The sequence below is a fragment of the Arctopsyche grandis genome, chromosome 8, assembly GCF_051622035.1.
Source record: "Arctopsyche grandis isolate Sample6627 chromosome 8, ASM5162203v2, whole genome shotgun sequence".
Lineage (NCBI taxonomy): Eukaryota > Metazoa > Arthropoda > Insecta > Trichoptera > Hydropsychidae > Arctopsyche > Arctopsyche grandis.
Genome location: NC_135362.1, coordinates 32,632,037 through 32,645,796, shown reverse-complemented (window position 1 = coordinate 32,645,796; position 13,760 = coordinate 32,632,037). Strand labels below are relative to the sequence as shown.

General features: G+C 41.9%; 3 protein-coding genes across 4 annotated transcripts; 1 reads left to right on the top strand and 2 right to left on the bottom strand.

Annotated features, from left to right (window-relative positions):
- Positions 1 to 188: 188 nt before the first annotated feature.
- On the bottom strand, positions 189 to 1,250 carry LOC143916050 (uncharacterized). 2 transcript variants are annotated; one of them, XM_077436928.1, is made up of 2 exons: positions 849 to 1,250; positions 189 to 766 (listed from the first exon to the last, which is right to left on the bottom strand). In XM_077436928.1, the coding sequence occupies exons 1-2, from the start codon at positions 1,057 to 1,059 to the stop codon at positions 423 to 425; spliced, it is 555 nt and encodes a 184-aa protein (XP_077293054.1). In that variant the 5' UTR covers positions 1,060 to 1,250; the 3' UTR covers positions 189 to 422. The 2 variants fall into 2 exon arrangements, with proteins under 2 accessions (XP_077293054.1, XP_077293055.1); XM_077436929.1 differs by having other exon boundaries at positions 189 to 763; positions 849 to 1,248.
- A 1,289-nt stretch (positions 1,251 to 2,539) lies between these two features.
- On the top strand, positions 2,540 to 4,345 carry uri (unconventional prefoldin RPB5 interactor). Its single transcript, XM_077436916.1, has 4 exons — positions 2,540 to 2,602; positions 2,809 to 3,058; positions 3,150 to 3,600; positions 3,672 to 4,345. Exons 1-4 carry the CDS (start codon positions 2,573 to 2,575, stop codon positions 4,246 to 4,248), a joined length of 1,308 nt encoding a protein of 435 aa, XP_077293042.1. The 5' UTR covers positions 2,540 to 2,572; the 3' UTR covers positions 4,249 to 4,345.
- On the bottom strand, positions 4,314 to 7,616 carry OstDelta (oligosaccharide transferase delta subunit). The gene is made up of 10 exons (XM_077436901.1): positions 7,524 to 7,616; positions 6,865 to 7,076; positions 6,506 to 6,771; positions 6,268 to 6,429; positions 5,932 to 6,079; positions 5,421 to 5,860; positions 5,194 to 5,344; positions 4,976 to 5,117; positions 4,690 to 4,905; positions 4,314 to 4,608 (listed from the first exon to the last, which is right to left on the bottom strand). Exons 1-10 carry the CDS (start codon positions 7,531 to 7,533, stop codon positions 4,463 to 4,465), a joined length of 1,893 nt encoding a protein of 630 aa, XP_077293027.1. The 5' UTR covers positions 7,534 to 7,616; the 3' UTR covers positions 4,314 to 4,462.
- Positions 7,617 to 13,760: the final 6,144 nt, after the last annotated feature.

Below are 13,760 nucleotides of genomic sequence, written 5' to 3'. Positions count from 1 at the left end.
TAATATATTCTATATGTATGAACATATTCATATACCTTTAGAATCGTCTTCATATTAATATGTGATTAAAGTTAATAAAACTTCAAGACTCCCGTAGGAAATCCGTTGATAAATAAAAATAAATCAAACACCTTTAAATTTTCCAGATTATTATATATAATATATTATAGAAAGAAAATAAAAATGATTACGGTCGATTATAATATTTATTCCAACTAGATATAATAACAGTTATACTCATCGTACATAAAAATTAACAACACACACCCAAAATCAAATCGTCACCTATAATTTCACGAAGTCTTATAAATATTAATATGTATTAAATATCTACTGAGGAGTTAGTTATATAACATAAAAATACATCACAATTAAAGAGTCTCACATCACATTTACGAGTGCAGTTAATTAGAGATACATCATTATTTAGTATTAGCCGTTCCCTTTTTCCTTTTCTTTTGACTTTTTTCAACATTTTCTTGGAAATATGTCGCTTCCTTTTTGGCTTGAGCTATTTCAGCGCGCAACCTCTGCTTGTAGACGGCCCTTTCATACGCCAGCCGCTCGCTGAGATGCACCCATTTGAACCTGGGCAAGTATTTTATGTTCCATACCATGTCGTAGTAGCGAGATTTTTTTCTAGTGCCTATTCTCTGATTGTTTAACATTTCGGAAACCTTTTTCGCTATTCTCTTACTTTCGAATTCTACCCATCCTTCGGTGAAGTTCAAGCGAGATTTGCGCTTTTTTTGAGTGTCGGGATCTTCTGTGGGGAAAAAACGGCGATTATGAGAAACTGCAAATAATGAGTTGATTGATGTATTGATATATATTAAAGTGATGGTTACTTTTGGGTAGTTGTAGGTAAACGCGGCCGAGCTCTCCATACTGGCCGAATACGTCGCGCACTTTGGCGACTGTCATGAGAGGTGGGATGCTCGAGAGGTAGATGATGCCTCGCTTTTTCAGCTTCAGCACCCGCAGGGGCGCTTCAGCGGAGGCGGAAGTCGTCTCTGCCACCGGAAGTGGGGCCGTCGCGCTGCTCTCGGCGGCGCACATCGCGACAGCCGCCCACTACCGGTCCCGCTCTCTCGATCCGTGTGATGACGACGATGACGATGACGAAGATTGCGCGACACGAAGCAACGCCACACTCCTACACCACAACAAGCCAAAGCCACCGCCCACGTGCTCGATCGATATCATCTGTCAACTTGATCTTCTACGCATCCCCTAACAACTTCGTTTGTGCCCATTGACCGCCGATATTAAAAATCGCATTTTCTCCGGTAAACAGATTATTACACAAAAGGCGATCTCGTGCAATGCATTAAAATCTCGATCACGGAACATCTGGCACTCGAGTTCTCATTAGTACAATATTTCCCGTGTGATTGATGGAACTTTTGGGCGCCAGATGTTCCGTTTTTAAATTATATACATATATGTATCAGCGACGTAGAGATGAGGAATATAAGAAAGACGAACGAAGTGGATCCCACTCTTTGATGAAATACATAGAAGTTCCAGAGAGCGGAGATCAGGGGAGACCCTGTAAAGGTCTGTTCATACCTATCCAGCACGACCCGAATCCTGCAAGTATCCTGCAAGTACGGACAGTATTCTTTAGTACATTCTATATGGACGCGCATGAATGCGTAAATGCGCATGCGCGAATGAAGTATGAATACGTCCATATAATGTACCAAAGAATACTATCCGCACTTGTAGGACACCTGCAGGATACGGGTCGTGCTGGATAGGTATGAACAGACCTTAATGCGGACTGTAGGGTGTCTTCTGAAGATTCTGGTAAACGGACTACTAGTCATATGTGAACTAGTCACAGGACAACCGGTCGCTCTACATTGGTCACACATGATCACCCGTCACACTAAAACTGGTCACGAGAAAACTGGTCACACCCTAAAATCGGTCAACCAGTTTTCTCGTGACCAATTTTAGGGTGTGACCAGTTTTAGTGTGACGGGTGATCACGTGTGACCGATCTAGAGCGACCGGTTGTCCTGTGACCGGTTCACATTTGACTAGTAATCACCGAACCGAAGATTCTATACCTCCAGCGCAGCCAAAAAAATAACGCTTTTTGCGAAATAATCACCGAACCTTTTTTCCATTTAGAAATATTTCATTTATTTCACTGATCTTTATAAATCAGACGGTGACTGTTATTTTTTATGATTATAATTTAACTTCATGTATTTTGCTGAACTCGAATTCAAACCACTTCAAATTATGTAAAATCAGTTTGTTGAAAAATTGGTTTTAAATCTAATCTTTTCAAAATTTTTAAGACCTTATGCAACTTCTCATACAAAAAAGGTTGAGTTTTTAAAAATATTATCGTTAAAACCAAAATCATTACTCATCTTCCACCCTTTGTTGTGATTTTCAACCCCGAATTTACAATTGTCTATATGGATAATTTTCAAATGATTTAATTCTCAATGTAATTTAAAAAAGCTTTTCATAGCAATAATGAAAGTATATTTGGGCCAAACGTTCAAATGTCAGTTTGACTGTTGCTTCTGCACGTGAGAACGGTCGGCAAATGGATTTTTGGCAGATTTCTATAGATAAAGTAAATATTCAAGAAGATCTTATCAATTATTATCTTTTAGATTTAATTAGATAGGTAATTTAGTTAGGTTGCTTTCTAATCACGTTCATTTCATTATTCTGTACTTTCTACTACTGTAAGTTATCGTTTGGCAATTTTTAGGTTGTAATGTTAAAAAACAAGAACTTATACATATATTATAAATTAATGGATGACTTTTATTTTAGGCTATCTCTGAAAGTGAGAAAAATGTTGAATTTTACGAAAATCAAAAGAAAAACTACGAAGAATTGTCAAAAAATCTTGTATCATACAATGAATCACTATCACCCTCCATAATGGTGCCAATTTGTAACAGAGTCTTAATGAAAGGCAATCTAATCCACACTAATGAAATTTTAGTGTCCCTCGGTTGTGATTATTTTGTCAAAACTAGTTCCAAAGATGCTCAAAAAATTTGCAACAGGCGTATACTCCGTAATATATTTCTAGTACAATATATAACTTGTACAATTACTAAAATGTTTATTGTTTATATTTGTTATCTAATATTAATTTGCTATTTTAGAAACCGAGGCGATTCTTCATGATTTAAAAAAAGAAAGTAAATTCCTAAAGGATCAGATTGATTTTTCTGAGAGCAATATTTTGTCTCATGATGGAGAAGAAATTATCGAGGTGTACGATGACGAGGCAGACAGAGAATGGAGAATTAAGCATCGTGAAAATGTGAAATGTCACCTTCAGAAAGAAAAATCAGAACGGGAAGCTGTAGATTTTAATGATTTTATGATTAAGTTAGATATTTTAGAACTGCAAGAAGAGATGGATGTAGCTGAGAAAGTTCAAGATACTAAACCATCACCCGACCAAGACCTCGAATTGAAAGAGTTCACATTGCGTAAGAGATTAGCCGACTTACGGCAAAGAAAAAAGACCCAATGCTTAACTTACGAAGACACAGTCAAAAGATTGGACGAGCTTGAAGAAGAAGAAGAATTAGAAGACGAACTAGATAGGTAACACGCTTTTGTTACATACCTAAATAATATATTTGTAATTGAAATTTTAACGTTTATTAAAATTGTAGATTTTATGACGAGAACTTATCGAGGAACAACCACGATTCTGAAGACGATTCAGCTGAATCTGACGATGAATCTGTAGAAAGCGGAGATACAATAATTGACCACACTAAAGAGACTGCTAGTAGTGCGAATTCTACAAAAAATGAATTGAATGGAACTAAAATTAAACGAAGGGTTTCGTTTGTGGATAATAATTTTACATCAGAAGACGCCGATACAAATAAAATTTTAATTAATTTCTCGCATAGTGATACAGTCCATAACAGAAACGAAGAATGTTCACAGAAGATCAACAGTCCTTCTGATATTTACCATCATTTTCCGGAATGCGTTAAAAAACAACCAAAACCCATAATTAAAAATTGTCACAAAGTGAAAAACGAAATTCACAATCTAAGTGAAATAGAAAGCACTTCTAGTGAAATTGTTCAATGTGTACCTGTTCCGGAGCAGATAGTGATAGGTGACATAGTTGAACATGGACGAGATGCTATAAAGGAACAAGAATTTGAATCTATTCCGCAACAAAAACCAATAAGTAAATTTAAGAGCATGCGGCTGGCTCGTAAGAAAACATAGTAAACAATTTTCTTTTTTTTTTATGTAACTTTAATTATATATATTTTTAAATAAAATAAAACAATCAATGTTTTTCTAACGTTTTTATTTTATAAAATGCACAATATTACATACATTCTTGCAGAGTACAAAATCCTCAACTTATTTCACACGAGTGCATCAATAAAAAAACAAACAAAAAATATATATCAAATTAAACTTTGACTTTGTGACTTCACTGTACTCGTTTTCTCTTTGTTGCTATGTTGCTGAGGAGACGGTGTCCGCATATAAACGTCACCAATCCCAAAATGAGTAGATAACGAATCGTTTCAAACATCGTCAAACGCAACCAAAATATGATGAAAAGGCCAAGTATCGCTAAGAGGAACAAAAAAACGTTAATTTATCCGTAAAGAAGGTATTATAATACGGATAGAATAAGTAATATAGTTTGCTTACATCCGAATCCTAGATGGAAACCAAGTGCGCTCAATGAAAATGGGAAATTACGAACATTAATTCCAATCTTGGCCCAGAGGATGAACAATATAAGCAAAGGAGCAATGCACAATGCTGTAAATATGTCTGATACAAGACGTAGTGGTCTGGCATCGGGTTCTCTGAACATGTGGAATATTTCAGGCTTCACATCACGAACGACCGGAGATGGCTTGGCTGCAAACGAAATGATTATATAGCAAAATCTTCAGCCTAGAAGAGTAAATAATAACTTCAAAATAAATACCTTCATTGGCCGTTGCAAATTTAAGGTTAACTTCGGCGACTATCCAACGAATGGGATTAGATATGATTGCATCTCCTATGATCACTTCCATACCGTACAATCCAGAGTTGTAATTAAATTTATCAGCAACTGAGCCCACATCCTGACGATTAAAATCATTTTATTATCATTTATAGTTTAGTTTTATTCTATGAATGATAAATGACTAAATAACTTACTACTTCCATTTTGTACGTTTTCAATGATTCCAATTCAGCGACGAAAATAACCTCGTGGTCCATCGCTTTGCTGTAAATTCTTACAAATGTTTGATGAACTTTAGCGATTTTAGTTTGTCCTTTCTCTCTAAGTGCAAATTTGATGATGACCCTTTAAAATAAAGCATAGTTGTTTTTTTTTCATCTTTAAATGAGATTGTATTGAGATTTAACCGAGATAGACATACTTTTGCAAGGAATCGGCTTCCAAAGCTAGTGCAAGTTTGTTTGGATGAGTGACTGTGTTGAGTCGAGGAGACGAGGATCCGTCTACGTCGCCGACCCCCACTTCAACGCTGCCGATATCAATCGCCCCCAATGCTCTGATGGGTAACGTGGCCGAACTTGAGCCAGCGCTCAATGCCAACTTGTACTGTCCTCGCTCTGGCTTCACCTTCATCAGGTCCAAGGTGTAAACTGTGGATTCTTTAGAATGTTTAGCCAATTTTTGCTTAGACAACACGACGACATCGTCCGATAATCTTGTCACCGACTGTGCGACGACGGAATCTGCAGTAACGGATGGATGATTGCGACCCATCAAATCACTGATGGATATTTGTATTGGCTCCGAATCGGTACCCACTTGGCTATTTCCTTTGATCGAAATACACACTGGAGAAATTGCCTGGAAATTATCACACTCGTTACAATGATTGAGTCAAACTTAAAAATATCACAGTGAAATTTATACAATACTTTTTCATCTGCTAAATAAGTGATTGCTTCTAGCAAAACTGCTGCTCCTTTCACTGTCTGAACTGATCTTCTTGAAAGTAAGTAATTACCCAATTTGACGCTTTGCTCGGCATTAATTTGATACGGTTTCTTTTCAACTTGGGTTAGCCTTTAAAATGAATTACAGATATATGTCTTGTATGCACATTATAATATTAACACGGTGACCGCTGACTCATATTTGTATCATGTTGATACATATATGTATCAGCGGTCAGTAAGCTTTGTGCAACCAACATGATACAAATATGAGTCAGTGGCCACCATAGTGTTGAAGATTATGTAAATAATAATTACTTGATTATTCCCGTAAGAACTAGAGCTGTTACTGGCAAACCACCCTCCCAATGCAGCAATTTTCCATCGACTTCATCAGCTTGAATAACGGCATCCTCGATCCTTTCAAAAGCCCAAGTTCCACATCCGACTTCCGCACAAATGTGGAAGACGAGACCGAGGCTGTAAAAATACCACACGTGAGTCAAATTGTACCTTACCACGCTATATAATATTTATATGATTAACGAATACTGACTTATTCACGGAGTCGTCTTTCTTCAAATACTCTTGAAGAGTTTTGATGGCTGTGTTTTTGTCGTAGCCTTTGTTTCCAAGAGCTTTCAGTGAATACACTGCGTACATGAGATCAGACAGTGTGGCTTTTGTGTCATCTAAAGTCTTCATAACAGTCTTGAGTGTATCGGGATGAAGAGCATCTTTGCATTGAAGCTTTTCAACTGCTGTAGTTGCATAGTATGATTGCTCCACCGTTGGCAAGGTCTTGGCCAAGTCTTTAATTTTCTAAAAAAATATATAATTTAATGAACTTTCTCGCATACAAACTACTTTTTAGCTTAAGATGAAAAAAAAATGATAGGAAATATTGATAATTACCTTACAAATAGCATCTTTATTGGGTATTGCTTCATTTAAATGGCTCATTCCTTGAACGGCATAATTTATTGAAGATAAATCGGCGGCCGATAGACCCTCTTGGAATATTGTTTTAAATTTACTTCCATCTTTTGTTAAATCAAAATAGCCTTGAACACTATTGGCTGCATTCACACCGAAACTTACGCTGACGCAGAGGAACAATCCCAAAACTGAAAAATATACGTATATCATGTTTATAATATAAACATTTAACATCGATTGGTATAATAATGATTGATAGTCAGTCACCTTTGCCACATTGACTACTGTCACTAGGCTATTGTAACTTACATACTATCTGACCCGAAACTTCACATTGCGCAAATTGCAAAATAATTTTTATAGGTAAATTTTATAAAATCCGACGGTTAAGCATGAGAATGTGATTACAAGGAATTAGAATTAAAATATTTTACTACATAATCGCTATGAAATGCATCGAAAATGGCAAGAGATAGCGGTTTTGCGGCGAGTCGACGTCGGCGTCTCCGAGCGAAGAAAACAGGCGAGGAAATAAAGTAAATACAAACTGGAGACTATCGGGGTGGTTATTTAAGGCTTCGTGTGCATTAATTAGTAGATAAAAACGGGAATTTTTAATAAAATGAAAAACTCACGGGAACGCATCTCGACCGACACGTCACGGACACGCCGGTAGCCCCCGAGTAATCAAAATATGACCATGCTCCGTGTCATTGTCACTCCAAATCAATAACTTAATTTCATAATTATTTACTCACATCAGTCGATATAAATCCCTGCTAATATTTTTACCACTTCTAATTATCATTGAAATAAGATTGATATAATGACTACAACAATAAACGAAATATTATTTATTTATATTATTTCATTTTCAAATTCAGACACAGTTGCATTAAAGATCGCTCTGATGTGTCGCTATCACTCTATAGCAGGTCTGGGCAAACTGCGGCCCGATTAAAATTTTTGTGCGACCCGCCAAATTGTTGGTTATTAGAGGATCACCTATTTTTTATGCTGAAATTCTTTTTCATGACAGTAAATAATGTATATCTATAAAAAGTATTTTACTTGCGGTCCGACGTTCATTTTAATTCCTAATGTGGCCCTTCATTCGAAAAATTTGCCCAGGCCTGCTCTATAGAGTAAACGGATTAAGGTCTGTTCATACCTATCCAGCACGACCCGTATCCTGCAGGTGTCTTGCAAGTGCGGATAGTATTCTTTGGTACATTAAATGGACGTATTCATACTCCATTCGCGCATTCATGCGCGTCCATATAGGATGTAATAAAGAATACTGTCCGTACTTGCAGGATACTTGCAGGATTCGGATTGTGCTGGATAGGTATGAACAGACCTTAATTCTGCAAAAAGCAATCTTGCACAAGTCACTAAAATCTCGATCACGGATCAGCTGGCATTCGAATTCTCGTTAATACTGTAGCGTATGCTAAAAGGAGCCGCCGGTATAATTGGTTTCAAGGATTATCTCCAGGCTTAAGTGCAAGTCGGCTAAACAATGAGAGACCTCCAAATGCGCTTGGCGGTGGTAACGACACTCAGTCGCTTTCCCGTGGAGTTCTTAGAACTGACAACGTGATAGCGTGGGACTGCATATCCGAGTACGTGACTAAACGATGGGGAAGTAATCGGACGTCGAAGATGCCCCGAGTCTTTTATAAGGAGGTACTTATACCATTGTAGGAATCTCGTCGTCGTCATCGTCATCGAAACATTCGAGAATATTCCGCAACAACAAACTACATTCCCGAAAACCAGACGTCGTACACCTGCAGTCATTATATTAAACTCAAGCGGAACGCCCCTACCAGTCGAGTGGAACCAAAACGGTCGAAACACGCCGCCACCATTAAACTACATCGAGCGGAACGGCGCCCATCATTCCAGAAAATTCTACGCCTCGACAAAAGTGCATTCCTCTCGTACGCATCAACAACTAAATGCTCGTACGCATCAACAACCAAATGCACGTACGCATCAACAACCACTTTCACCAAGCATTCCAGAAACACTATAAAAGGAGGTGTTCCGACCAAGTCTTCATGGTCAGCTTTCGTGGCGTTACGACCAAAGGAGCCGTTTTGGAGGGAGATCGGCGCCGAGCGCGCGTCCCCGCCTCCTATTCGTTTTCCGCTTCGGTCGAGTGAACATCTCTGTTCGCTACCGAGTTTGTTCCCACCACCGAGTCCCGATCAGCTCAGCCTGGATCGGCAGACGATACTGGAAGTACAGCTTCAGTATACGTCCGGTGAGAAGTGAGGAAATCCTGGTCTTTCTTCGTCGAAGTCAGATCACGTAGTCACGTGAGGAGTGAGGTTATCATAACCTCTCGAACACGTGCGCGCTAATTTCACGACGGTCTCCCTCCCCCCTGTCCCCTCTGCTTGATCTCTGTATATACATATATATATATAAAATACAGTCACCATACAAACAGAATTACAACCTGTTTTCATTATTACAATTCCCCCCTTTTTCCACATCACGCATCCCACGCACATTACGAAGGAGAAAGGGACATAGCAGAGCAGCCGACATCAGCAGAGACCAGACCACCGACGACGAAGGAAGGCACCTTGAGGAAACCAGCCCCGCCCAAGCTTACCACTAGCTATCTCAGAAAACCGACTTCCGGGGTGCTCTCGAGTTGAACATCCCTGGAGTCTGTACATTTGGTCCTTCGATTCCGTATGTCTTCAGAGCTGGTCTTCCAACGTCGTCGAATCCAGGTTGGTCGTAATTAGCATTTTTCTGTTGTTGTTGCTATTTTTTTTGGTCGTCAACGTCCATTTTGTTTTTTCCCGCGTCCATTTTTTCCTTTGTTTGATTTCGTCGCATTTCAATAATGGCGTCTTTGAGTACGCTTAAAAATACGCGGAAAAGAATTCGCGCTCGGTTAACGAGAAACGCGAATCAATTGGGGGACGATCTGAGCATCTTCGAGCTCAGAATCAGGCTCGAAACAATCAGACCATTACTGTCTGAATTCGAAGCGATCCAAGCTCAGATAAACGAGCTGGACCAAGAAGAGGCGCAGGCCTCCGAATCCGTCGTGGACCTATTTGATAGGGAGCATATGGCCGCCTTCGTGCGATGCACCGAAGCAATCAATTTGCGTGAGCCGCAATTGAGCGCTTCACCGTTAGATGGCGCTAACCTCACAATGTCACCTGTACCGCAATCAAATTCGGCAATAAAATTGCCCCGTTTGGAGTTGCCCACCTTCGAAGGCAACGTCCAAAATTGGCCGCTTTTTTCACAACGCTTCTTGGCCGCTATGGCCGGCGAGAGTTCGCAAATCGCCCGGTTCCAATACTTACTAGGAAGCCTAAAAGGAGAGCCCCAACGTTTAGTTGACGGCCTGGAATTAGCTTCAAATGCATTTACGAGCGCGTGGTCCATTTTGGATCAACGCTATAACAACAAAAAAATTGTTGTTCAGTATCACCTTCAGGCATTGCTTGAAGCCGAGCCAGTCGTGAGCAACAATCACGTCAGTCTGCGTCGTCTCATAGATGATGCCAACATGCATGTACGTGCGCTCGTTAACTTGGGCGTCCGGGTCGAGACCTGGAACGAGATTCTGGTGATGTTTATCACCAGAAAACTCGACCGGAGTACACTTCTGCAATGGGAGCTTCAGACTCCCAAGTATGAAGACTGCACGTTTAGCAAAATAATGCATTTTCTAACGTGCCAGTGCCAATCGATGGCAAATGCCGACTTCGTCTTAAAAGGCGAGTCGAATCCTCGACCAAGAACCATTACGAATCCGAAGGCAGCAGTTCTGCATGTGAGGAGGGAACGCCCCTCCTGCATCAGTTGCAGCGGAAGTCATTCTCTGCTAGCCTGTCCATCATTCCGCCAAATGAGCGGTGATGAGCGTAGGTCGAACGCCATAAAACGTCGACTATGTCTCAACTGCTTGAGACCAGGGCACATAGTTCACGCGTGCCAAACAAAGCAGAGATGCTTCAAATGCGGTCATGCCCATCACACCATGTTGCATGACTCAACTCCATACCAAACTTCGCCTTCAAATAAGGCCAAACATTATCGGAGCCCCAAGAAATCAGAGAACGCCAAACCCGTAAAATCATCGTTGGTTTTACACTCGGTGAGACGCGTATCGCCTTCTCACGCCCGAACTGTCCTGTTATCCACCGTGGAAGTACAAGTTCGCGGCGGAGATGGGCGTTCGCACAAGGTTCGAGCATTGTTAGATAACGGCTCCGAACTCAACCTCATATCTGAAGACTTAAGAAGGCGACTCGCCTTAAAGTCGAAAAGGATGGACGTCAACCTGGTAGGAATAGGTTCAAATAGGACGTCCATTACTAGTGGCGCGGTAATTCGAATTCTACCGCGCATCCCCAATCAGGGCTCCAGTGTTGATCTCGATTGCGCAATCATGCCCGAGATCGCGAATCAACTTCCATCGCGCAACGTGTCCGAGATTCGGAGCCATTTGCCGCTTCATCTCCCACTTGCCGATCCGTCTTTCGATATTCCCGGTACAGTGGATATGGTGATAGGCAGCGACACCTATCATGCGATATTACGCAATGGCAAACGTACCATTTTAGTTCCCTCCAAGTCACGCGGTGACAGAGGAGGACGCATCGCGATGATGAATACAGCTTTCGGCTGGATATTGGGCGGCTCTCTAGAAGCGCCCACAGTTTCAAGCGATTCTCGGAATTGCCATCACACAACGGGTCGTGATCCGTTATCTTGTTTTGGCGCGAGACGTCCAGTCAAGACAGTTACGCGTCCCCTGGACGAATCGCGTATTTACGCGGAACGAAGATTCCGCTTGCCGAAGCGCAATGTACCCGCGCCCTTTAACCCTCACATCTTTCGACCTTCCCAACCCAGCTCCCATAACTCCTGGCCAGTTCCTAGTTGGCGCACCACTAGTTGCACAACAACAGGAGGATCTGGTCGATCAGCCCGGAGCGAGGGTGCTACCACACCAGCACATGCAGCAGCGGCCCCTGGCAGACAGGGGCACAGGAGTAGGTCCTACTACTCCTCCATCAGCAACACCAAGCGAGCAGTCCGGCGAGTAGCTCGACTGCCAGTCGAGCAGCACTCAGTGAATTTGTGCAACGGTGTGGCGAACGTTCATAACGTCCCACATTAAAGTTGGCGCGTTGTTTGTATCTGTGTTGTGGATTCAGTTTATGTGTTTTAACTTAAGTTTTTGAGTTGCTTTTCTTTTATGCTTCTCTTGTTGGTTTGATTGGTGCTTTGTAATGGAGCTATCAGGATAGATTGGGACATATAACGGTTGAACAATATTGTTACCTAGCATTGGTGTTGGTTATTTGTTGGTGTTTTGGTTGTTTGTTTGTCTATTTTTTGTTTGTTTCTTGCCGGCTTAGTCAGCTGCTTATGTAGGATGGGAAACTGACGGTGGACTAATGTTATTTTGTTTGCTGACTGGGTTATTTTGTTGTGTTGTTTTTTATTTTGTTGTTATTTTTTTGCTTATTTGCTTGGTTTTTGTGTATTTCATTAGTCGCTTGTGCACCATTAATTCTTGTTTGTTTTGGAATTCGATCCTCTGACTTCCAACGGGGGGAGTATGTTCCGACCAAGTCTTCATGGTCAGCTTTCGTGGCGTTACGACCAAAGGAGCCGTTTTGGAGGGAGATCGGCGCCGAGCGCGCGTCCCCGCCTCCTATTCGTTTTCCGCTTCGGTCGAGTGAACATCTCTGTTCGCTACCAAGTTTGTTCCCACCACCGAGTCCCGATCAGCTCAGCCTGGATCGGCAGACGATACTGGAAGTACAGCTTCAGTATACGTCCGGTGAGAAGTGAGGAAATCCTGGTCTTTCTTCGTCGAAGTCAGATCACGTAGTCACGTGAGGAGTGAGGTTATCATAACCTCTCGAACACGTGCGCGCTAATTTCACGACGGTCTCCCTCCCCCCTGTCCCCTCTGCTTGATCTCTGTATACACATATAAATATAAAATACAGTCACCATACAAACAGAATTACAACCTGTTTTCATTATTACAATTTCCCCCCTTTTTCCACATCACGCATCCCACGCACATTACGAAGGAGAAAGGGACATAGCAGAGCAGCCGACATCAGCAGAGACCAGACCACCGACGACGAAGGAAGGCACCTTGAGGAAACCAGCCCCGCCCAAGCTTACCACTAGCTATCTCAGAAAAACGACTTCCGGGGTGCTCTCGAGTTGAACATCCCTGGAGTCTGTACAGGAGGTACAACCCAAACAACGCCAGTCGACCCACAGCAGCAAGCGTCGACATACAGCTCCTGACCAGCCACCACTACACTACGCGGACTTGGAAGATCAACCAGCCGGACGAGCCAGCAACACACTGCCGTATCCAGAGACCTTCCGAACATAGTCGAACAACAGCGCTGACAACACGTCGCTACCCCGCCTACATTGGTACTACCCCGACGTGATCTACGCAACCTTCTGATCATCCAACAGCGCTGTCAACACACATCGCTACCCCGCCTACATTGGTGACCCCGACGTGATCTACGCAACCTTCTGATCATTCAACAGCGCTGTCAACACATCGCTACCCCGCCTACATTGGTGACCCCATCTTAGAACTACGCAGCCTTCATAGCAGTCAACAGCGCAGTCAACACGGCAGCCCACAGTGCAGCCTCCACAACAACCAACAGCCGCCACGACAGCAGTCAACAGCGCAGCCTACATAGCAGCCCACATCGCAGCCTACATAGCAGCCCACATCGCAGCCTACATAGCAGCCCACATCGCAGCCTACATAGCAGCCCACAGCGCAGCCTACATAGCAGCCCACAGCGCAGCCTACAAAGCAGCCAACA